The sequence below is a fragment of the Cyprinus carpio genome, chromosome B1 (genome assembly GCF_018340385.1).
Source record: "Cyprinus carpio isolate SPL01 chromosome B1, ASM1834038v1, whole genome shotgun sequence".
NCBI lineage: Eukaryota > Metazoa > Chordata > Actinopteri > Cypriniformes > Cyprinidae > Cyprinus > Cyprinus carpio.
This window is the reverse complement of record NC_056597.1, coordinates 32,022,280-32,045,194: the sequence shown is the minus strand read 5'-3', so window position 1 is coordinate 32,045,194 and position 22,915 is coordinate 32,022,280. Positions and strand designations below refer to the sequence as shown.

The following is a 22,915-nucleotide window of genomic DNA, read 5'->3' as shown; positions in this document are numbered from 1 at the left end:
TTTTAGAAAACCCCCCTCTAAAATAATTTAGTCTCGGTAGCCTCCCCTGAAAGCCAGAACTATTAAATCTTTCCCCCTCGAGGCCCGGCCACCGTTTCATAAAATTTGGGCCCTGGTGCCGTGCTTGCGACAACAACCTGTCTGAGGGGAACCCCACGGGGGGCCCCCTACCAACTGATCATTTTTTCGGGCCCCGGCTGAGTGGGCCACCACAGAGCACCAAAAGGATCGTTCCACTCTTTTCCCACCGGATTCTGGTAGAAATCTGGAATTAGCCGAAAAGGGAAAAAAACTACAAACTGATTCTGTGCAAATTTTTTGGGGTAGAGGCCGCCCGTCCCCCGGGGCGTGGGGGGGATGGGGGAAAACCCTTGTGGGCCCAAGCAAGTCGTCTCGACCCGAATAAGTCCACCTTCCACTTTACAAAAAACTTACCATTTGGGGTGGGAAACCCCCATTCCCCTTTCTTCCAAAGGGTCTGTCTGAGAGCAACCGCTCCGGGGAAATTCGGTTTTCCCGGGGGGTGCCCGGGTCGGGTCGACCCGAACCCCCTTCTAAGACCAACGTCCTTATTAAAAACATGACGGCCCCTTTTAAACCCTAGGGGGAAAAGTTGGAGAGAGAAAGGGTGCTAGCCCGCTCCAATCATGCCCCAATTGCAGAGAATCCCGATCTTCCCCCAAAAAATTTTTCTGCTGGGAAAGGATCAAGCACTCTTTTGGGGATTCTTTTTGTAAACCAGGGGTGCTTAGTGAATTTTTGCCCAAAAAGTTGGGGAGAGCGTGCCCCGAGTCTGTGATTGGTAAACCACCAAATTTTGTTTAGGTAATTTAGCCACAAAAACCCCGGAGCCTTTAAAGGGGCATAAATGTTCCTGCTTTTTTGATTTGGCTCATGGACCCCGGGTAATCGAAAAAGGAAAAACCCCAGTATTGATACGCTTTGCCCCCCTAAAAGGGGAATCTGAGGGGAACTTCCCGTGTCTCTTGATGATCTTAATAGGAAAATATGCCTCCTCAGAAACGATCGTGGGAAAAAACCCCCTTTAATTGAACAAATAGATTTCCCCGTTAACATTTGGGTTTGCCCGTTCTGAATGCCAAAATTCAAACGGCGTAAATCCAAATTGGCTGTAAGCCCATCTTTTCTTCCCACCCCAGCCCCCCCTTATTTCCCCTGCGCAGGGGGGCCACATCCAACCGCTCGCTTTAGGAAGGGGGGGTGGGAAATTTTGTCCGCCCCGGAGGGGGAGGGTCAGAAAGTTTGGCCAGTCAATCTGAAAATCCGGTCCGAAGCCCCGGGGACAAAAAATTTTGTCATACAACCCGCCGGGGAAAGGGAAAAGCATGCAGGCCCCCCGGGGTAGGCCGTTGGGTCCCCGTCGGCAAAAAAACAAAGGGGTTTCCCCGAAGTCTGGTGCTCGAAGAATTGGCCCCCGGGAAAAGCGAGATGCTTTTTTAGGGGACCCGAAATTTGCTTTTGCCTTTTCCCGAAGGGAAAAATTTAAACTGAGCAAAAAAAACGCGCGGGCAAACAGGTATACTATCTTCCATGCGTTGGTGGTGCAAAACCCCTTTGGCCAGTAGAAATTGGGCGGGTGGTACAGGGCCCTTTGATTCGTTTACTCCAAAAGGGGGTTTTCCTACGGTACGTCATGCAGCATTTAAATGACCAAAAGGGAAAAAATATGGATTTTTCCATAGGGTTTTTGGGTTATCCCCAAAAAAAAAAGCTCTGGTTTTAACTATGTTCATGAAACTTACCGTTTTGTCCCTAAAGATAATCTTCACAAAAAAATATAAATTTTTGAATTATGAAGCCCAAAAAAAAAAGTGCCAAAACTTTAAAAAACTAAACTTTGCTAAAAAAAAAACTACCCCCACGGGTTTCTCGAATTCAGCGTCACCCCCCCCACGCTCCCCCAACTTAATCAAACTTTTTTTTTTTAAAGTGTTTCGTGAAAAGGATTTTCTCTGGATAGGAAATTTTTAAACCCGCTACATAAACCCCTTTTATATAAACCCGGAAAAAAAAACAAACAAGCCAAGTGTTCATTTTTAAAACTGAAAAGAGACATTATTTAAAAAATAGAAGTGAATAAAAGAAACCAAACATAACCCAAAAGGGCATATGAAAGCACATATTTCCGGGACATTTTGAAAAAAGGGAAATTTAAAAATCAAAAAATCCTTAAAAAATATGAAAAATTTTAGGCAAATTTTAAACTTTAAAATAACACAGGGGTGAAAGGGAGTTTTTGGATATGGTCAAATTAAACTTATTTTTGTGAGTTTAAATAAACTTTGGCTTTTGTTAGGGGGGGTCAGGTTTCCCAAAAGTTTTTACCCTTTCTTCTAGAAAATCCTCGATCTATATGCTTTCTAAAAAGCTTTTAATTTTGGCCATAAAAATTTTTAAATTAACGTTTTAAAGCACATGCATCGTTAAAGTTTCACTGTCCTGGTGACGAACACCAATTACAACTGTGGTGTTTCATCGAATAATCGTAGTATGAGTCGCCGCAGCAGTAGGAAAGTGAAAACCGCATCATCCGTTTTGAAAGACTTGTTGTTGCTTTTCAGGCCAAAACAAAAAACATTAGTCGACCAACAATATAAAATACGGCGAAACTATTAATTGGTTTATTTCCAACTATTCATTGTATTACCAATTATACTACCGACTGAAAATACTTGTACAATGATAACTGTTCGACGTGATGACGTTTGAAATGTGCATCCGACACAGCTGCCTGTAGTCCCCATTTAGGCAACTTGGTAGCAACCCTCTTGTTTTAAGAAACTTAACAGTTTTCTAAAAAAAAATGTAACTGGTTGTGTTAATGTCGTGAAAAAACGTGGAAAGGATCTTGAGCTTCGTGTGAACAACAAGACCTTTATATTATTAGGGATTTAAACCAAAATCCCGTTTAAAAAAAACCCATTGACTCGGGGACGATGGAAACCCGAAGTTGCTAAAATGCTAACCTGGACAGAAGGACCGAAGTCTCCCCGTCCAAAAAAAAAAGCATGACATCACATAGTCCCACCACTCTCATTCTCATGAAACTCTCAAAAATTTTCCAGCTGTAAGTAAATTATTAATTATTAATAGTTATTATTATTATTTTGTATTTGTGACATTACTACTGCCAGTATTACATTTACCCTATATAGTTTTACTTGTAAACTTATATTATAACTTTATAATATGTTTAAAACAGGTTTAAAAAAAACAGACTTGCAGTATGTTAGAAGGAGCAAATAAGTTAACAGTTGCTACTAAGGCGGGGGGCTTAAGAGAGGTACTGGTATTGGTAAATTACCGCTTTCGTTATAACATTTTGCTTTGTTTATTTTTAAGGTTGAATATATGTCCCGGACATACGTGTGATAGGTCAGTCTCTCAAATGTAATTAGTGCCCTTGAGTTATTACACTCGAACAACGGCAAGCAGGATTGTTCCTAGGAACTCAAATAAATCTTAGACTGTGCAAGTTCTGTGGTCAATAAAAGCGGCTATTTTTTAACTTAAATTCTTTATTCATTGTAATATAAAACGGTTAAACTAAGTCATTAATGTCTGTGATTGGATGTAGTTCTCATTTTCCTACAATCATCTTTGGTCTGTCAATGCCGCTCATTTTCATCATTAAACTGAATGCTTCCATAGCCAGCGAAGTTTGCTCCAGTCCAGCAGGGGGCGGAAAGAGCGTCCATAGTGTTGCTGCGCTCCGCGGCCTCGCGCAAAAGCGCACGATTCGTGAAAGGTCAGAGTTTTCATTTCCTGCTGCTGGCGTGAATCACACGTATTTCAGGTCGGTTTTGTGAATTTACTTCATAATGTTCTTACAATATCCTGTTTAAAAACCTCAAATCCAGCAGCTCGAACGCGTGTCTTAAAGTGTGATTAATATTGTGACATGATTGTAATAATATTCTTGATAAAAAGCAAAAGTCATGTTTATAAACATTGTTATGATTTCCGCTTGAGCACTTTTTTTTGGTTTCTAATGTAATTTTTTTCGTAAAAGAGTAAAATGTAAACATTTTTGGATTATGCGAAAAGGATTTTGTATTTAAAATTACAGGTTGACGTGGTCGAATGTTTTTTATGCTTTAATGCGAAGTGTTGTTGTTTTACCATGATCACCAGACGATCAATAGAAAAACCTAAACAAGTTATTGTACTGGATTCTTTGAACGTAATAATTAATAGTAACATTATTAACCGGCCATATGAAGGCAATGAATTTTACTAAATTATATTAATACTAAAGCACTGGCTTGTGGATTGGCAACGGACAAATTTACAATATAAAGTTAATTATATGATAAATGAATTTGGACCATGTCACTCCAATAAACATAATTTAGTATTTAGTAGTGTAAAAATGATATCATATAATGAAAAGACTAAGATGCAGCTCTTTAAAAAATTATAATAAAATGAAGGGCAATCAGCCCTTGAAGCAAACACCTAATCATGTTAAATGAGTTTTATTCAGTTCCATTATAAAATATGTGTAGTTATCAGTTACAGTGTTTGGTGTTCAGATGTTGAGCATGAAAGCGCAGGTGGATGTGGTCTGCTGTAATCAGGTAGGAACTGATCTGTCCATGCTGGATATTGAGGATTTCATGCACAGAAATCTGTCCAGCTGAAGAAAGAGGTGGCTTCACTGGAGACAAAGCTGAGAGAAAGAGGAGACAAACTGAACAGAGAGGTTTGAACAGATCTTCATTCATCTTTAGCTGCTCATATGGGGACTGATGTTATTGTGACGTAACATCTTATTTTTGAAAGTGAAAGGGAAAGTGTGAAAGTGAAAGTGAAATTTTTATTTTGAATCATACTATTGCTAGATACGTATATGACTGATTGTGTTTGTCAGGATGTGGAGCAGGGTTTCAGTGCGTGTGACTGATGGGACAGAAGCTCAGGATTCCCAGTCTGGAGCGTCAGAGATCAGAGATCCAGAGACACACAGGACTCAGAGCTCAGCCTCACTTTACTCTGTTTACTGACGCTAGCAGGATCATGGAATCCACTGATCAAACCTCTGACTGTAACGCTGGAGAACAGCAGATGCTGCAGACACGACGCCGCTGAAGATGTGCTCCGTTCAAACTGGTGGGACTGCAGGAACCTGATCGAGAGCCATAGAGAGAAGAACCACCCCGCAGAGAAAGAACTACAACACACTGATGAGAAAGAGCAGGAGGATGAAGATGAAGATTTCATTCCTCCAGGTTTGCTTCTCCTTCCTTCTCCTTTTATGACCTTTGTTGTGTTGTGTTGTTGTTGAGATATTTTGGGAACATGATGGAAAATGTTAGTTATTGGTGGCTGAACAATTTACAGGAAAATCAAATTTACATATTTCTGATGTAGAATTTTTTAATGGGATTAAAAATGCACTTTTTTTTAAGAGCTCCAGGTTTTCTGTGTTTGTTTTGTAAGGCTGCAGGATTTGGCCAAACATCACACTATGGTTGTGTTTTTCAGTATACTGTGATAATTATTCATACATTATGAATCATTACATTTACATTTAATCATTTTGCAGACACTTTTATCCAAAGTGACTAACAAATGAGAACAATAGAAGCAATCAGACCAACGAGAGATCATCAACAGTATACAAGTGCCATGACAAGTCTCAGTTAGTCTAGGACAGAGCTCATAGCAAGGTTTTTTTTTGTTTGTTGCTGTTTTTAATAGAATGGAATAGAACAGAATAGAATATGTAAGTGCTAATATTAGTTAGTCAGGTGCTGGCAAAAAAGATGTGTCTTTAGATGTTTTTTTGAAAATAGTTAAAGACTCAGCTGTTCGAACTGAGATAAGGAGGTCATTCCACCAGCTGGGCACAGTCCAGCAAAAGGTCCATGAGAGTGATTTTGTGCCTCTTTGGGATGACACCACAAGATGCCGTTCACTTGCAGAACGCAAGCTTCTGGAGGGCACATAAGATTGAACTAGTTCAGGTATATTGGTGCAGCGCCAGTGGTTGTCTTGTAGGCAAGCATCAGTACCTTGAATCTGATGCAAGCGGCTACTTGTGGCCAGTGTAACCTGACGAGGAGAGGAGTACCGTGAGCTTTTTTTGGCTCATTGAAGACCACTCTCACTGCTGCATGATAGTACATGCTGGAAGGCCAAGAGAGCATTGCAATAGTCCAGGTCCTGGAGAGAACAAGAGCTTTGACAAGAAGTTGTGCGGCTTGCTCTGACATGAAGGTCTAATCTTCCTAATGTTGCATAAGGCAAATCTGCAGGACCGGGCCATTGTAGCAGTATGGTCTGTGAGGCTTAACTGATGATCAATCACAACTCCTAGGTTTCTGGCTGTCCTTGACAGACTTATGGTTGAAGGAACCCGGTTGTATAGCGCATTTGTGATGAAACGATGGTTTGCTGGAACCTCAAGTAGTTCTGTCTTAGCTAGAATGTCTGTCAGACAGGCTGCAGTGCGAGCAGCTACTGTTGTATCATCTTGTTGGAATGAGAAGTAGAGTTGAGTGTCATCAGCATAGCAGTAATAGAAAAGCCATGCTCTGATTCTTGTTTCTTTTTCTCAATCTGTAGATTGAGAAGAGAAGTGGTCCAAGCACGGAGCCTTGAGGAACCCCAGTAGCAAGTTTGTTGTGATTAGAAACCTCACCCCTCCAAGACACCCTGAAGGATCTATCTGAGAGGTAGGACTTGAACCACAGGATTGCGGTTCCTGAGATGCCCATCTTTCTGAGGGTGGACAGGAGTATCTGGTGGTTAACTGTGTCAAAGGCAGCAGACAGATCCAACAAGGTAAGTTCTGAGGATTTGGAAGCTGCTCTCGCCAGTCTCAGGGCTTCAGTAACCGAGAGCAGGGCAGTCTCAGTTGAGTGGCTGCTTTTGAAGCCAGACTGGTTGCTGTCCAGGAGGTTGTTCTGTACAAGAAACAAAGAGAGTTGGTTGAACACAGCTCGCTCTAGTGTCTTTTGAAAATGAACGTAAGAAGGGATACGGGTCTGTAGTTTTCTAAAAGTGCTGGATTTAGAAAGGGGTTTTTTTAAGCAGTGCCCGAGCCTGCTTAAATGCTGTGGAAAATGTACCAGAGTGAAGAGAGGTGTTTGATAATATGTGTTTAGCGAAGGTAATGACTGAAGAAGAAATGGCCTGAAGGAGGTGAGTGGTGATAGGATCAAGTGGACAAGTAGTAGGATGATTGGAAAGGATACGTTTGGAAATGTCCATCTCCGGGAGTGGATAGAAGGAGGAGAGAGAGTGTGTATTTGTCTTTATGAAGTTATCATCAGTTTGTGATGTGGGGAATTGGTCACTGATGGTTCTTGTTTTATTTGTGAAGAAAATTGCAAAGTCATCAGCTGTAAGAGTTGATGAAGGAGGAGGTGTAGGAGGACAGAGAAGAGAAGAGAAAGTTTTGAAAAAAACTTTGTGAGAGTCAGAAAAGTTGTTAATTTTGTTGTTGTATGTCATTTTAGCAGTGAAGACATTTGCAGAGAAGGAAGAGAAGAGTGACTGATACACAATAAGATCAGTAGAGTTTTTTGATTTGCACTATTTCCTCTCTGAGAGAGAGTGACGGAAGTGAGGATAAAACCATAGAGGATAGGCGAGATGGAGAGAGTGAGCGTAGGTTACATTTACATTTACATTTACATTTAATCATTTAGCAGACGCTTTTATCCAAAGCGACTTACAAATGAGAACAGTAGAAACAATCAGATCAACGAGAAACACAACAACGGTATACAAGTGCTATGACAAGTCTCAGTTAGTCTAGTACAGAACATGTAGCCAGGGTTTTTTTTTTTTTTTTTTTTTTTTTTTTTGGCATATGATAGAAGAGAAAAAGAAAAAAAAGGTAAGTACTAATATTAGTTAGTTAAGTGCAGGCGAAAAAGATGAGTCTTTAGATTTTTTTTGAAAATGAGTAAAGACTCAGCTGTTCGAATTGAGATCGGAAGGTCATTCCACCAGCTGGGAGCAGTCCAGGAAAAAGTCCGTGAGAGTGATTTTGAACCTCTTTGGGATGGCAACACAAGGCGTCGTTCACTTGCAGAGCGCAAACTTCTGGAGGGTGCATAAGATTGAACTAGTGAGTTTAGGTAAGTTGGCGCCGTGCCAGTGGTCGGTTTTGTAGGCAAGCATCAGTACCTTGAATTTGATGCGAGCGGCTACTGGTAGCCAGTGTAACCTGATGAGGAGAGGAGTAACATGGGCTGTTTTTCGGCTCATTGAAGACAACCCTCGCTGCTGCATTCTGGATCAGTTGCAGAGGCTTGATAGTACATGCAGGAAGGCCCGCCAGGAGAGCATTGCAATAGTCCAGTCTGGAGAGAACAAGAGCTTGGACAAGAAGTTGGGTGGATTGCTCTGACAGGAAGGGTCTAATCTTCCTAATGTTGAATAAGGCAAATCTACAGGACCGGGTCGTTGTAGCAATATGGTCTGTGAAGCTTAACTGATGATCCATCACAACTCCTAGGTTTTCTGGCTGTCCTGGAAGGATTATGGTTGACGAACCCAGCTGTATAGAGAAGTTGTGATGAAACGATGGGGTTAGCTGGAACCACCAGCAGTTCAGTCTTAGTAAGGTTGAGCTGAAGGTGATGGTCATTCATCAAGCTAGAAATGTCACTCAGACAGGCTGAAATGCGAGCAACTACCGTCGGGTCATCTGGTTGGAATGAGAAGTAGAGTTGAGTGTCATCAGCATAGCAGTGATAGGAAAAGCCATGCTTCTGAATGACAGATCCTAATGACGTCATGTAGATGGAGAAGAGAAGCGGTCCAAGTACTGAGCCTTGAGGAACCCCAGTAGCAAGTTGTTGTGACTTAGAAACTTCACCCCTCCAAGACACCATGAAGGATCTATCAGACAGGTAGGAGTTAAGCCACTGGAGTGCAGTTCCAGAGATGCCCATCTTTCTGAGGGTGGATAGGAGAATCTGGTGATTAACAGTGTCAAAAGCAGCAGACAGGTCCAGCAAAATGAGTACTGAGGATTTTGAAGCTGCTCTTGCCAGTCGCAGGGCTTCAGTAACCGAGAGCAGGGCAGTCTCAGTTGAGTGGCCACTTTTGAAGCCAGATTGGTTGCGGTCCAGGAGGTTGTTCTGTACAAGAAACATAGAGAGCTGGTTGAACACAGCTCGTTCGAGTGTCTTTGCAATGAATGGAAGAAGGGATACCGGTCTGTAGTTTTCTAGAAGTGCTGGATTTAGAGATGGTTTCTTCAGCAGTGGGCTTACCCGTGCCTGCTTAAATGCTGAGGGAAATGTTCCAGAGTGAAGGGATGAGTTGATAATGTGAGTAAGTGAAGGTATGACTGAAGAAGAAATCGCTTGAAGGAGGTGAGTGGGGATCGGATCCAGTGGGCAAGTAGTAGGATTACGTCGAAAGGTGACCTGCAGAGGAGTGTGTGCTGTGTCAGGAGTTAGTGCGAGGTTAGAAGTTATGAGGAAGTGGTCTGAGGTGTGCAGTGGAGTAAGTAAAGTGTTGTCCGTGGAGCAACAGCATGTGTAGACGAGGTCCAGTTGGTTGCCTGATTTGTGAGTAGCTTTAGTAGACGCTCGCTTTAGATCAAATGAGGCGAGCAGAGTGTTGAAGTCAGCAGCCTGGGGTTTTTCTAGGTGGAGGTTGAGGTCTCCAAGCAGTACCAGAGGAGTACCATCCTCAGGAAAGTTTGATACTAACACATCCAACTCCTCCAAGAAGTTACGATAAATGACTACAAAGTGGATTTTAACAGGGTGGGTAATAGTAATTGCATGTGATAGAAGATCAAATTTCCATTAATTTGAGATTAGGAGACCAGTACTTCCATCCCTCTGCAACAGGTGTGGGAAACCAAAATTATTTGGCAACCAAAATTATTTGGCCAAAAATAGCAAAAAAAAAGCTATTTCGGTGTTCAGACGAATAATCGAAAAGACCGAACAGCGCAAGGTGACGTGATCAAATAGAAACCTGCATAAAGTGAGAGCTGTGCACTAATGCAGCAAACATGTCGGCAGTGTGGAAGAGTTGGTGTGACGCGATCACATGGTGGAAAAATCATTACAAGCACCGACAGCGAGAGACTGTTTAGCACTGCATCTCATGTCTTCGATGAGGAGAGGAGAGTGGTTGTTGCTGGTCACTGTATGATTATTGAAATTGCAAAATGGCCTTCAGCAAAGGATTTTCATTTCGGTGCATCACTAGATGTTCTCTAACTTTATTTAAGTATATTTTAAAGTTGTTTTATTAAAGTTTTGTTCCTTTCAGATGTCAACGGTGGCTCATCTTCTGAAGGAGATGAAGAAACAACTCAACTTGATGAAGAAAAAGTCTCAACTTCAAAAGAGCAGCTGAAGAGTTTCTCCTGCAGCACCTGTGAAAAAAAAACACTGAGTTCAGAGGGTCATTTAGTGAGACACGAGAGAACACACACAGAACAGAAAGACTTCAGCTGTAAGATATGCAACATCAGCTTTCCTACCGCAGAAGGTTGGAGACTTCATTCAAAAGAGCACAGCGCGAAGAAGGCGTTTCACTGTGAACAGTGCGGGAAAGTTTTTTTCACCACTGCTCAAATTATGAAAGCTCATATAAAAACCCACAGTGAAAAGTCTTTCCACTGCAGTGAATGTGACAAGTATTTCAGCACCAAAGGAAATCTTGATGCACATGAGCGAATCCACACGGGAGAAAGACTGTACAAGTGTCCTCACTGCGAGAGAAGATTTAATCACGGATCTCATCTGAAGACACATGTGCGTTTCCACACCAATGAGAGACCGTATCAGTGCAGTGAATGTGGGAAAACCTTTACAGACTCAGGCTCTCTAAAGTCACACCAAAATATACACTCTGATGAGAAACCGTTTCAGTGCAAACACTGTGACAAACGATTCCGTCAAAGATCTAATCTGATTTGTCACGAGAGGATTCACACTGGACAGAAACCATATATGTGCGCCCACTGCGGGAAGAGCTTTTCTGATCCAACTCATTTCAGAGACCATAAGCGAGTCCACACTGGAGAAAAACCATATCACTGCAGCATCTGTGGGAAGAGTTTCAAACAAAACACTAACTTAATAAAGCATCAGAGGATTCATAGCGGAGAAAGACCGTTCAAATGCTCACAGTGTGACAAGACGTTTGCTCGATCAGACATACTTAAGATCCATCAGCGAGTTCATACAGGAGAGAAACCTTACTCCTGCTCCATCTGTGGCGAGAGATTCGCTTATTTAGGTAGTTTTCAGACCCACCAGAACAAACACACTAAAGAACAAACTGCACCAGAATCATCTGAGTGACTTTTCATGTCTTGGTCTGTCAGTAAATCCTTTATTTCTGCAGTTGCTTTCATCATTCATGCCATGTGATACATGACAGTAATAACATACACATGATAATTTCAATTTAAAACATTAACCATATATTATACAACAGCTGAACTGGATTTCTGAGCAGCGTTCGCATTGTGGATATTAAGTCCAAGATCACTGAATGATTTCACTGTTTGTACAGTACACTATTACACACCAGAGTGTGAGGTTTTATTTGTGCCTGTCATTTTTCCTCATATAGCATTGGTCACAAACTCAGTTCCTGGAGGGCACAGCTCTGCACAGTTTAGCTCTAACCCAAATCAAACACGCCTGATCCAGCTAATCAAGCTCTCCAGGATCAATAGAAACTTGCTAGTTTCTTGCACAAAGCTGGTGTGAAACTTGCACAAAGCTGGTGTGAGTTGGAGCTAAGCTCTGCAGAGCTTTGGCCCTCCAGGAATTGAGCTTGAGAAAATATTCTCATTTATGGAGCAAAAGCATATGAACTATCAGTTAAAGTTTGACGTTACTCAACATTAACTGTTAATAAAACAATTCAATATCGCAAACTATTATTGTATAAATGCTGTATTCACAGTTGTCCTGATGTGCAGAATATCAGCGTTAAAGGGATACTCCATCCTAAAATGAAAATGTTGTCATTAATCAGTTTACCCCCATGTTTTTCCAAACCCGTAAAAGCTTTGTTCGTCTTCGGAACACAATTTAAGATATTTTGGATGAAAACAGGGAGGCTTGAGACTGTCCCATAGACTGCCAAATAAATATCAGTGTCAAGGTCCAGGAAAGTATGAAAAGCATCGTCAGAATAGTCCATCTGCCATCAGTGATTCAACCGTAACGTTATGAAGAGACGAGAATACTCTTGTACACAAAGAAAACAAAAATAATGACTTTATTCAACAATTCCTCTACTCTGTGTCTCTCCAAATCAGCGTAGCGCCATTTTGACATATCTGACTAGTACGCAAGCGGCTTACGCTCTTCTGTGGCAGACGCGCCACAAGGATACGTTTTTTACTCTCCTTAGAGTTACAAATGACCTGCTCTTATCATCTGATCGTGGTTGTATCTCTCTATTAGTGCTATTGGATCTTACACTCTAAAAAATGCTGGGTTAAATATAACCCAGTGCTGGGTTAAAAAGGGACCAACCCAGCGGTTGGGTTGTTTTGACCCAGCGGTTGGGTTGTTTTGACCAGAGGTGGGTAGTCCAGGGGTCAGAAAGTAAAAGTCCTGCCATATTTTTGCTCCATCCATGAACTCAGCAGCTGATTTCACCAGAGGAGGAACCAAGTCATTCCTTTCAAGTCACAAACAAGTCTCAAGTCAAATCCCAAGTCCTCAAAGAGTTAAAGTTAATGAGATAAATAAGTGATTAATTAAATGATGATTGTGCATTAATGATGAACACATGCTGTTATTGGAAATTACAGAGGATCAGATGTTGATGTTTTATTGGTTAAAATGATGCCACCATCATGGAGATCAGTGTTTGATTTAGTTGTGCTCTTGACCCTTGACTTGTTGCGCTAGATCTCTCTCTCTGTAGAAATGCATGTGGTGTTTTACAATGATGAGATATTTGCTGTTTATATGTGATGAAACAAGCCTCAGTGAAATGGCTTGATTTCATTTAAGATAACTTGCATCCATTTACATGTTCAGGTTTTGCATTAAGAACTATGTGAAACTACAGAACACTGTTGTTCTAAAATATATAGTGAATTAATAATAATAAAAAAAGTGTGTGTGTGTGTGTGTGTATATACATATAATACACCAAAAAAAACTACTATACTATTTAGACACAGAGAGACATCAAGAACCAGTATACCAATCTCAACAATGGTGACAATCAACAAAATGCTTCATGATGCAATGAATGCTGGGTAACACCATAGTAAAAACTCCCATCATGCACTGCAGTATGAAAAATTATTGTCACCACTGTTGAGGATAGTATGATAAATGTTCATGGCTAAATTCCTGAGCTGATATAGCTTTTTTTTTTTTATTCAATATTGACACATTAAGGTGGCATTTGTTTAATAGTTTTTTTTTTTTTGTAGTTAAACAGTACCTGAACAATAAACCAAAGAGAGAGACCGCTTTACGATGTTTTTTTACCATGAGTTATTAGCAGAAATCACAAGTTACTCTGCTACTTCAAGCTTTTGATTCAGCAATGCACAAATGTTTGCTGTGAAACAATATTGCAATTGCTTAGAAACCACCTACTTTGAGTTATTAAAAGGGTCAAGAGACTAATTAAAGCAAAACCTTGACCACAGTTATGGTGGCATCTTGTGTGCTTTTAAAAAAAAGAAATAAATCAGTATATTTCATCCAAGGCTGTGCCTGGAGTCGGTTGTAGTTCTTGTGTTTCTCTTTTCTTCAGTGATGTTGATTGTTAACAGCAGGTGTTCATCACTAATGCACAATCTTCATTTAATTAGTCACTTAATTATCTCATTAACTTTAACTCTTTGAGGACTTGGGATCTGACTCGAGACTCATTTGTGACTTGAAAGGAATGACTTGGTTCTCCTCTGGTTAAAACAGCTTGCTGAGTTCATGGGTGGAATAAACATATGGCAGGACTTTTACTTTCTGACCCCTGGACTTTATACCTCTGCCAACTGCTGGGTCAAAACAACCCAACTGTTGGGTTGGTCCCTTTTTAACCCAGCGTTGGGTTATATTTAACCCAGCATTTTTTAGAGTGTAGCTTTGTGTTTGTTTGTTCCGTCTTTAGCTTTCTTTTGCATAGACTAGAAAACTTTGTTGGCATTAATGGAAGTGCATTAGCATGGTTTAAATCGTACTTATATGACCGCCATCAATTCGTAGCAGTGAATGAACAGGTAGCATATCGATCACAAGTGCAGTAAGGAGTACCTCAAGGCTCAGTACTAGGGCAGTTACTCTTCACGCTTTACATGTTACCCTTGGGAGATATCATCAGGAAACACGGTGTTAACTTTCACTGTTATGCTGATGATACTCAGCTCTTTATTTCTTCGTGGCCCGGCGAAACATACCAATTTGGAAAACTAACGGAATGCATAGTCGATATAAAACCTGGATGACGAGTAATTTCTTACTGCTAAATTCTGAAAAACAGAGGTGTTAATTATAGGACCTAAAAGCTCTGCATGTAATAACCTAGAACGCTGTCTAATTCTTCGTCATCAGTTAGGAACCTAGGTGTGCTATTTGATAGCAACCTTTCCTTAGAAAGCCACATTTCTAGCATTTGTAAAACTGCATTTTTCCATCTCAAAAATCTATTTAAATTACGGCCTATGCTCTCAATGTCAAATGCAGAAATGTTAATCCATGCGTTTATGACCTCAAGTTTAGATTATTGTAATGATTTATTGGGTGGTTGTTCTGCACGCTTAGTAAACAAACTCCAATTAGTCCAAAATGCAGCAGCTAGAGTTTTTACTAGAAGCAGGTAGTATGACCATATTAGCCCGGTTCTGTCAACACTGCACTGGCTCCCTATCAAACATCGTATAGATTTTAAAATCTTGCTTATTACTTATAAAGCCCTGAATGGTTTAGCACCTCAGTATTTGAACAAGCTCTTGTTACGTTATAGCCCTCCATGTCTGCTGCGTTCTCAAAACTCGGGCAATTTGATAATACCTAGAATATCAAAGTCAACTGCGGGCGGCAGATCCTTCTCCTATTTAGCGCCCAAACTATGGTATAACCTACCTAACATTGTTCGGGAGGCAGACACACTCTTGCAGTTTAAATCTAGATTAAAGATCCATCTCTTTAACCTGGCGTACACATAGCACACTAATATGCTTCTAATATCCAAATCCGTTAAAGGATTTTTAGGCTGCACTAATTAGGTAAACCGGAACCGGGAACACTTCCCATAACAGCCGATGTACTTGCTACATCATTAGAAGAATGGCATCTACGCTAATATTAGTCTGTTTCTCTCTTATTTTGAGGTCACCGTAGCCACCAGATCCAGTGTGTATCCAGACCAGATGCTCACTGCAGGCACCCGGATCCAGTACGTATCCAGCCCAGAAAAGACCTCTACAGCCCTGAAAGACAGCGGTGACCAGGACAACTAGAGCCCCAGATACAGATCCCCTGTAAAGACCTTGTCTCAGATGACCACCGGGACAAGACCACAGGAAACAGATGATTCTTCTGCACAATCTGACTTTGCTGCAGCCTGGAATTGAACTGCTGGTTTCGTCTGGTCAGAGGAGAACTGGCCCACCGACTGAGCCTGGTTTCTCCCAAGGTTTTTTCTCCGTTCTGTCACCGATGGAGTTTTGGTTCCTTGCCACTGTTGCCTCTGGCTTGCTTAGTTAGGAACACTTCATTTACAGCGATATCTTTGACTTGATTGCAAATTATTGCACAGATACTATTTAAACTGAACTGAGCTGCATGATGACATCACTGAATTCAATGATGAACTCCCTTTAACTGTCATTTTGCATTATTGACACACTGTTTTCCTAATTAATGTTGTTCAGTTGCTTTGACGCAATCTTTTTTGTTTAAAGCGCTATATAAATAAAGGTGACTTGACTTGACTTGACGTGTATTTACGCTATGGTTTGAAACCAAACAGCCCATCGGTGCAGCGCGGCTGACACAGAAGAGTGTATGCCATCTGCATACAGCTCAGGGGCCAGTTGCACCAGCTAGACGTAAAAAAGCTGGTTGTAAGTCCTACGCTGGGCTTTGCAACGTCTAGCGAGAAAATCATTACTTTTCACTTTACACCTACCTCTGACTAGGCGTAAGATTTAGTCCCAGATGTAGCACTATGCCGAGATAAATGCATAAATGCATAAATGCTTAAAATGCATTTTACGTCCAGCCTAGTCTTACGTCCGGGTGTACGTCTAGCTGGTGCAATCGGCCCCAGAATTGCCAAAATGGCGCTACGCTGATTTGGAGAGACACAGAGGAGAGGCATTTTTGAATAAAGTCATTATTTTTGTTTTCTTCGTGTACAAGAGTATTCTCAACACTTCATAATGATACGGTTGAATCACTGATGGCAGATGGACTATTCTGACGATGCTTTTCATACTTTCCTGGACCTTGACACTGTTATTTATTTGGCAGTCTATGGGACAGTCTCAAGCCTCCCTGTTTTCATCCAAAATATCTTAAATTGTGTTCCGAAGACGAACGAAGCTTTTACGGGTTTGGAACGACATGGGGGTAAGTGATTAATGACAAAATTTTCATTTTGGGATGGAGTATCCCTTTAATGTCATAGAAGAGTGAAGATCAGAAACTGTTTGTCAGAAATTTACTTCAGTAATTCTCATGAAATCTGTCAAAAATGTCCATGTTGTACGTAAATTATTGTTATTATTATTTTGCATTTGTGACATTACTGCATGTGATTACATTTACCCCATATACTCTACTTATGTATTGTATATTATACTTATAATATTTTAAAACAGATTTAAACAGACAGTATGTTAAAAGAGCAAATAGTTAACAGTTGCTATCAAGATAACGGTTATTAACGGATTTAAGGCGGGGCTTAAGAGAGGGACCGTTATTGGTAATTGGTTATTGGCTGTCTTTGTTTTTAATTTTAGGTGAAATATGTCCCGGACATATGTGAGTCGCGTAATTAGTGCTTTCCTATTACTAACACCAGCAATTTCCTAAACTCGAATAAATCTTAGACTGTGCAAATCTGTATCAATAAAAGCGGCTATTTTACTTAAGTATTTATTATATGTAATATAAAACGGGTTAACTAATCATTATGTCTGTGATTGATGTAGTACTCATTTTCCTACAATCATCTTTGTCTGTCAATGCCGCTCATTTTCATCATTAAACTGAAGTCATATCCAGCGAAGTTGCTCCAGTCCAGCAGGGGGCGGAAGTGCGTCATATGTTGCTGCGTCTCTCGCGCAGAGCGCACGAGGGAAGTAGAGTTTTCTTTCTGCTGCTGCGTGAGTAACGTATTTCAGGTCTGTTTTGTGAATTTACTTCATAATGTGCTGTAAGATAATATGACCGTATACTTTATCGTATCTCGCTATTTTATACCGGACGGCCAATGATTTATGTTTTACAGAGAAGCGAGTACAAAACCATGTTTTAATACCTCAAATCCAGCAGCTGAACGTGTCTTAAACGTGATTAATATTGTGCATTATTGTATAATATTCTTGATAGAAAGCAAAAGTCCTGTTTATAACATTGTTATGATTTCTTGAGCATTTTTGGTCTCTAATGTGATTTTTTCGTAGTAAAATTTAAACATTTTTGTTATGAAAAGGATTTTGTATTTGAAACGTTTTATCGAATGCTTTTTATGTTTAGATGTTGTTGTTTTACCATTATCCCAGACATTCAGTAGAAAACCATAAACAAGTTATTGTAAATATTCTTTGAACTAATAATTAGTAACATTATTAACTGGCCATATGAAGGCAGTGCATTTTACTAAATTATATTAATATAAAGGTTGGTGAGATTGGCAACGGTCAAATTTACAAGATAAAGTTAATTATGATAAATTATTTGACTATTCACTCCAATAAACATAATTTTAGTATCTACTAGTGTAAAAATTATATCATATATGAAAGACTAAGATGCATTTTAAAAATATAATAAAATGAAGGCAATCTGAAGAAACACCTAATCATGTGTAAATGAGTTTTATCAGTTCATTATAAATATTGTAGTTATCATGAAATGTTTGTGTTCAGATGTTGAGCATGAAAGCGCAGGTGGATGTGGTCTGCTGTAAATCAGTAGGAACTGATCTGTCCATGCTGGATATTGAGGATTTCATCACAGAAATCTGTCAGCTGAAGAAAGAGGTGGCTTCACTGGAGACAAAGCTGAGAGAAAGAGGAGACAAACTGAACAGAGAGGTTTGAACAGATCTTCATTTCATCTTTAGCTGCTCATATGGACTGATTGTTATGTGACGTAACATCTTATTTTGAATCATACTATTGCTAGATATATGACTGATTGTGTTTGTCAGGATGTGGAGCAGGTTTCAGTGCGTGTGACTGATGGGACAGAAGCTCAGGATTCAGTCTGGAGCGTCAGAGATCAGAGATCCAGAGACACACAGGACTCAGAGCTCAGCCTCACTTTACTCTGTTATACTGACGCTCAGGATCATGAATCCTCTGATCAAACCTCTGACTGTAACGCTGGAGAACAGCAGATGCTGCAGACGCCGCTGAAGATGTGCTCCGTCAAACTGGTGGACTGCAGGAACCTGATCGAGAGCAGAGGAGAAGAAACCACCGCAGAGAAAGAACAACAACACACTGATGAGGAAGAGCAGGAGGATGAGAATGATGATGATGAAGATGAAGATTTCATTCCTCCAGGTTTGTTTCTCCTTTTATGACCTTTTGTTGTTTGTTGTTGTTGAGATATTTGGGAACATGATGGAAAATGTTAGTAGGGCTGAACAATTTACAGGAAAATCAAATTTACATATTTCTGATAATTTTTTTAATGGGATTAAAAATGCACTTTTTTTAAGAGCTCCAGGTTTTCTGTGTTTGTTTGTAAGGCTGCAGGATTTGGCCAAACATCACACTATGGTTGTTTTTCAGTGTAGTGTGACAATTATTCATACATTATGAATCATTACATTTACATTTAATCATTTTGCAGACACTTTTATCCAAAGCGACAAATGAGAACAATAGAAGCAATCAGACCAACGAGAGATCAACAACAGTATACAAGTGCCATGACAAATCTCAGTTAGTCTAGGACAGAACTCATATCAAGGTTTTTTTTGTTGTTGCAGTTTTTTAATAGAATGGAATAGAACAGAATAGAATATGTAAGTGCTAATATTAGTTAGTCAGGTGCTGGCAAAAAAAAGATGTGTCTTTAGATGTTTTTTGAAAATAGTTAAAGACTCAGCTGTTCGAATTGAGATCAGGAGGTCATTCCACCAGCTGGGCACAGTCCAGCAAAAGGTCCATGAGAGTGATTTTATGCCTCTTTGGGATGGCACCACAAGATGCCGTTCACTTGCAGAACGCAAGCTTCTGGAGGGCACATAAGATTGAACTAGTTCAGGTATATTGGTGCAGCGCCAGTGGTTGTCTTGTAGGCAAGCATCAGTACCTTGAATTTGAGGCAAGAGGCTACTTGTAGCCAGTGTAACCTGATGAGGAGAGGAGTACCGTGAGCTTTTTTTTAGCTCATTGAAGACCACTCTCACTGCTGCATGATAGTACATGCTGGAAGGCCAAGAGAGCATTGCAATAGTCCAGTCTGGAGAGAACAAGAGCTTGGACAAGACGTTGTGCGGCTTGCTCTGACATGAAGGGTCTAATCTTCCTAAAGTTGTATAAGGCAAATCTGCAGGACCGGGCCATTGTTGCAGTATGGTCTGTGAAGCTTAACTGATCATCAATCACAGCTTCTAGGTTTCTGGCTGTCCTTGAAGGAGTCATGGTTGACGAACCCAGTTGTATAGAGCATTTGTGATGAAACGATGGGTTTGCTGGAACCTCAAGTAGTTCTGTCTTAGCTAGAAATGTCTGTCAGACAGGCTGCAATGCGAGCAGCTACCGTCGTATCATCTTGTTGGAATGAGAAGTAGAGTTGAGTGTCATCAGCATAGCAGTAATAAGAAAAGCCATGCTTCTGAATGACAGATCCTAATGTCGTCATGTAGATGGAGAAGAGAAGTGGTCCAAGCACTGAGCCTTGAGGCACCACAGTAGCAAGAAGTTGTGACTTAGAAACCTCAACCTCCAAGACACCCTGAAGGATCTATCTGAGAGGTAGGACTTGAACCACAGGATTGCGGTTCCTGAGATGCCCATCTTTCTGAGGGTGGACAGGAGTATCTGGTGGTTAACTGTGTCAAAGGCAGCAGACAGATCCAGCAAGGTAAGTTATGAGGATTTGGAAGTCTCGCCAGTCTCAGGGCTTCAGTAACCGAGAGCAGGGCAGTCTCAGTTGAGTGGCTGCTTTTGAAGCCAGACTGGTTGCTGTCCAGGAGGTTGTTCTGTACAAGAACCTTAGAGAGTTGGTTGAACACAACTTGCTCAAGTGTCTTTGAAAATGAACGGAAGAAGGGATACAGGTCTGTAGTTTTCTAAAAGTGCTGGATTTAGAAAGGGTTTTTTTAAGCAGTGGGCTTACCCGAACCTGCTTAAATGCTGTGGAAAATGTACCAGAGTGAAGAGAGGTGTTGATAATGTGTGTTAGCAAAGGTATGACTGAAGAAGAAATGGCCTGAAGGAGGTGAGTGGGGATAGGATCAAGTGGACAGGTAGTGGGATGATTGGAAAGGATACGTTTGGAAACATCTGTCTCTGAGAGTGGAGAGAAGGAGGAGAGAGAGTGTGTATTTTTCGTTATGAAGTTATCATCAGTTTGTGATGTGGGGAATTGGTCACTGATGGTTCTTGTTTTATTTGTGAAGAAAATTGCAAAGTCATCAGCTGTAAGAGTTGATGAAGGAGGAGGTGGAGGAGGACAGAGAAGAGAATAGAAAGTTGTGAAAAAAAGTTTGTGAGAGTCAGAAAAGTTGTTAATTTTGTTGTGGTAGTATGTCATATTAGCAGTGAAGACATTTGCAGAGTAGGAAGAGAAGAGTGACTGATACACAATAAGATCAGTAGAGTTTTTTGATTTGCACTATTTCTTCTCTGCAGCCCTGAGTTTAGAGCAATGTTCACGGAGAACATTGAACAGCCAAGGGGCAGAGGGGGTAGTGCGTACTGGTCTGGATGAAAGTGGGCAAAAGTTGTCTAAGCAAGATGTTAGAGTTGAGAAAAGAGTCTCAATAGCACACTCTCTCTCTAGAGAGTGTCGGAAGTGAGGATAAAACCATAGAGGATAGGCGAGATGGAGAGAGTGAGTGTAGGTTATGTCGAAAGGTGACCTGCAGAGGAGTGTGTGCTGTGTCATGAGTTAGTGCGAGGTTAGAAGTTATGAGGAAGTGGTCTGAGGTGTGCAGTGGAGTAAGTAAAGTGTTGTCCGTGGAGCAACAGCGTGTGTAGACGAGGTCCAGTTGGTTGCCTGATTTGTGAGTAGCTGTAGTAGACGCTCGCTTTAGATCAAATGAGGCGAGCAGAGTGTTAAAGTCAGCAGCCTGGGGTTTTTCTAGGTGGAGGTTGAGGTCTCCAAGCAGTACCAGAGGAGTACCATCTTCAGGAAAGTTTGATACTAACACATCCAACTCCTCCAAGTTACTATAAACGACTACAAAGTGGATTTTACTAGTAATTGCATGTGATAGAAGATCAAATTTCCATTAATTTGAGATTAGGAGACCAGTACTTCCATCCCTCCGCAACAGGTGTGGGAAACCAAAATAATTCGGCAACCAAAATTATGTGGCCAAAAATAGCAAAAAAAAAGCTATTTCGTTGTTCAGACGAATAAGCAAAAAGACCGAATAGAGCGAGGTGATGTGATCAAATAGCAACCTGCATAAAGTGAGAGCTGTGCACTAATGCAGCAAACATGTCGGCAGTGTGGAAGCATTTAAAAGCTTTTCAAGAAAGATGCAAAAATCATTACAAGCACCGACATCGAGAGACTGTTTAGCACTGCATCTCATGTCTTCGATGAGGAGAGGTGAGTGGTTGTTGCTGGTCACTGTATGAATATTGAAATTGCAAAATGGCCTTCAGCAAAGAATTTTCATTTCGGTGCATTGCTAGATGTTCTCTAACTTTATTCAAGTATATATATATATATATTTTTTTTTATACTTTTTATTTGGCATTTTTCTTAATTACAACACAACATACAAGGACAAAGAACAAGGGGCACTATAAATTATATAACAGCGAAATAAAATATTAAAATAAAGTATTAAAATTGTTCCGCTTCTTTATATGCAAACCATTTTGACCAGCGCTTATTATATATATGTCCTTTGATACGTAGAAAGTATGTCATCTTCTCCATTGAATGTATCTCCTCCACTATTTCTTTCCATTGTTCAGTCCGAGGTGGGTCAATCTTTAACCAAGACCGAGTGATAGCTTTTTTACATGCAATCATTAGAATTTTAAAAAGATAAGTGTCTTCTTTTTGGACCACCTCACCAGGTAGAAGACCTAACAAGCAAATCTTAGGGTCTTTAGGGATGACATAACCCATTATCCTTCCAGTAATTAAAAGAATACTGTCCCAGAATTGTTCTAACTTTGGGCACATCCAAAATATATGAGAGTGATTGGCGTTCCGATGTCCACACTGTCGCCAGCATTGCTGTTGTTCACCCCTCTGTTTATTAATAATATGAGGTGTAATGAAAAATCTAACCAAACTCTTTCACCAAAATTCCCTCCATCTTTTAGAACTAGTAGATGTCTGTTGTGTCACACACATTGAAAGCCAATCACCCTCTGACATTTCCATACATAGTTCCTTTTCCCATTTCGACTTGATATACAATGTATTATTTCCATTTTGTTTCTGCAGTGCTTTATACAATTTAGAGACGGTTTTACTTGGCAAGAGCTCATAAGCATCACTAAAAACTTTAACAATGTCATTGCCCTCAGGAGAGAGATACC

At 40.5% G+C, this 22,915-nt stretch overlaps 2 protein-coding genes across 4 annotated transcripts in view; both read left to right on the top strand.

Annotated features, from left to right (window-relative positions):
• LOC109096611 (zinc finger protein OZF-like) overlaps positions 1-22,915 on the top strand; it is a 42,618-nt gene that overhangs the window by 5,121 nt on the left and 14,582 nt on the right. The window contains exons 1-3 of one of the 3 annotated variants that reach the window (XM_042717502.1): positions 17,133-17,347; positions 18,095-18,262; positions 18,379-18,736. In XM_042717502.1, the coding sequence (XP_042573436.1) occupies positions 17,189-17,347; positions 18,095-18,262; positions 18,379-18,736 (685 nt within the window). In that variant the 5' untranslated portion in view covers positions 17,133-17,188. Of the gene's footprint in view, positions 1-17,132; positions 17,348-18,094; positions 18,263-18,378; positions 18,737-22,915 lie in introns of those variants that run through there. The other 2 variants (XM_042717500.1, XM_042717501.1) reach the window with 2 other exon arrangements.
• On the top strand, positions 5,175-11,899 carry LOC122134221 (gastrula zinc finger protein XlCGF7.1-like). Its single transcript, XM_042717544.1, has 2 exons — positions 5,175-5,252; positions 10,276-11,899. Exon 2 carries the CDS (start codon positions 10,587-10,589, stop codon positions 11,313-11,315), a length of 729 nt encoding a protein of 242 aa, XP_042573478.1. The 5' UTR covers positions 5,175-5,252; positions 10,276-10,586; the 3' UTR covers positions 11,316-11,899.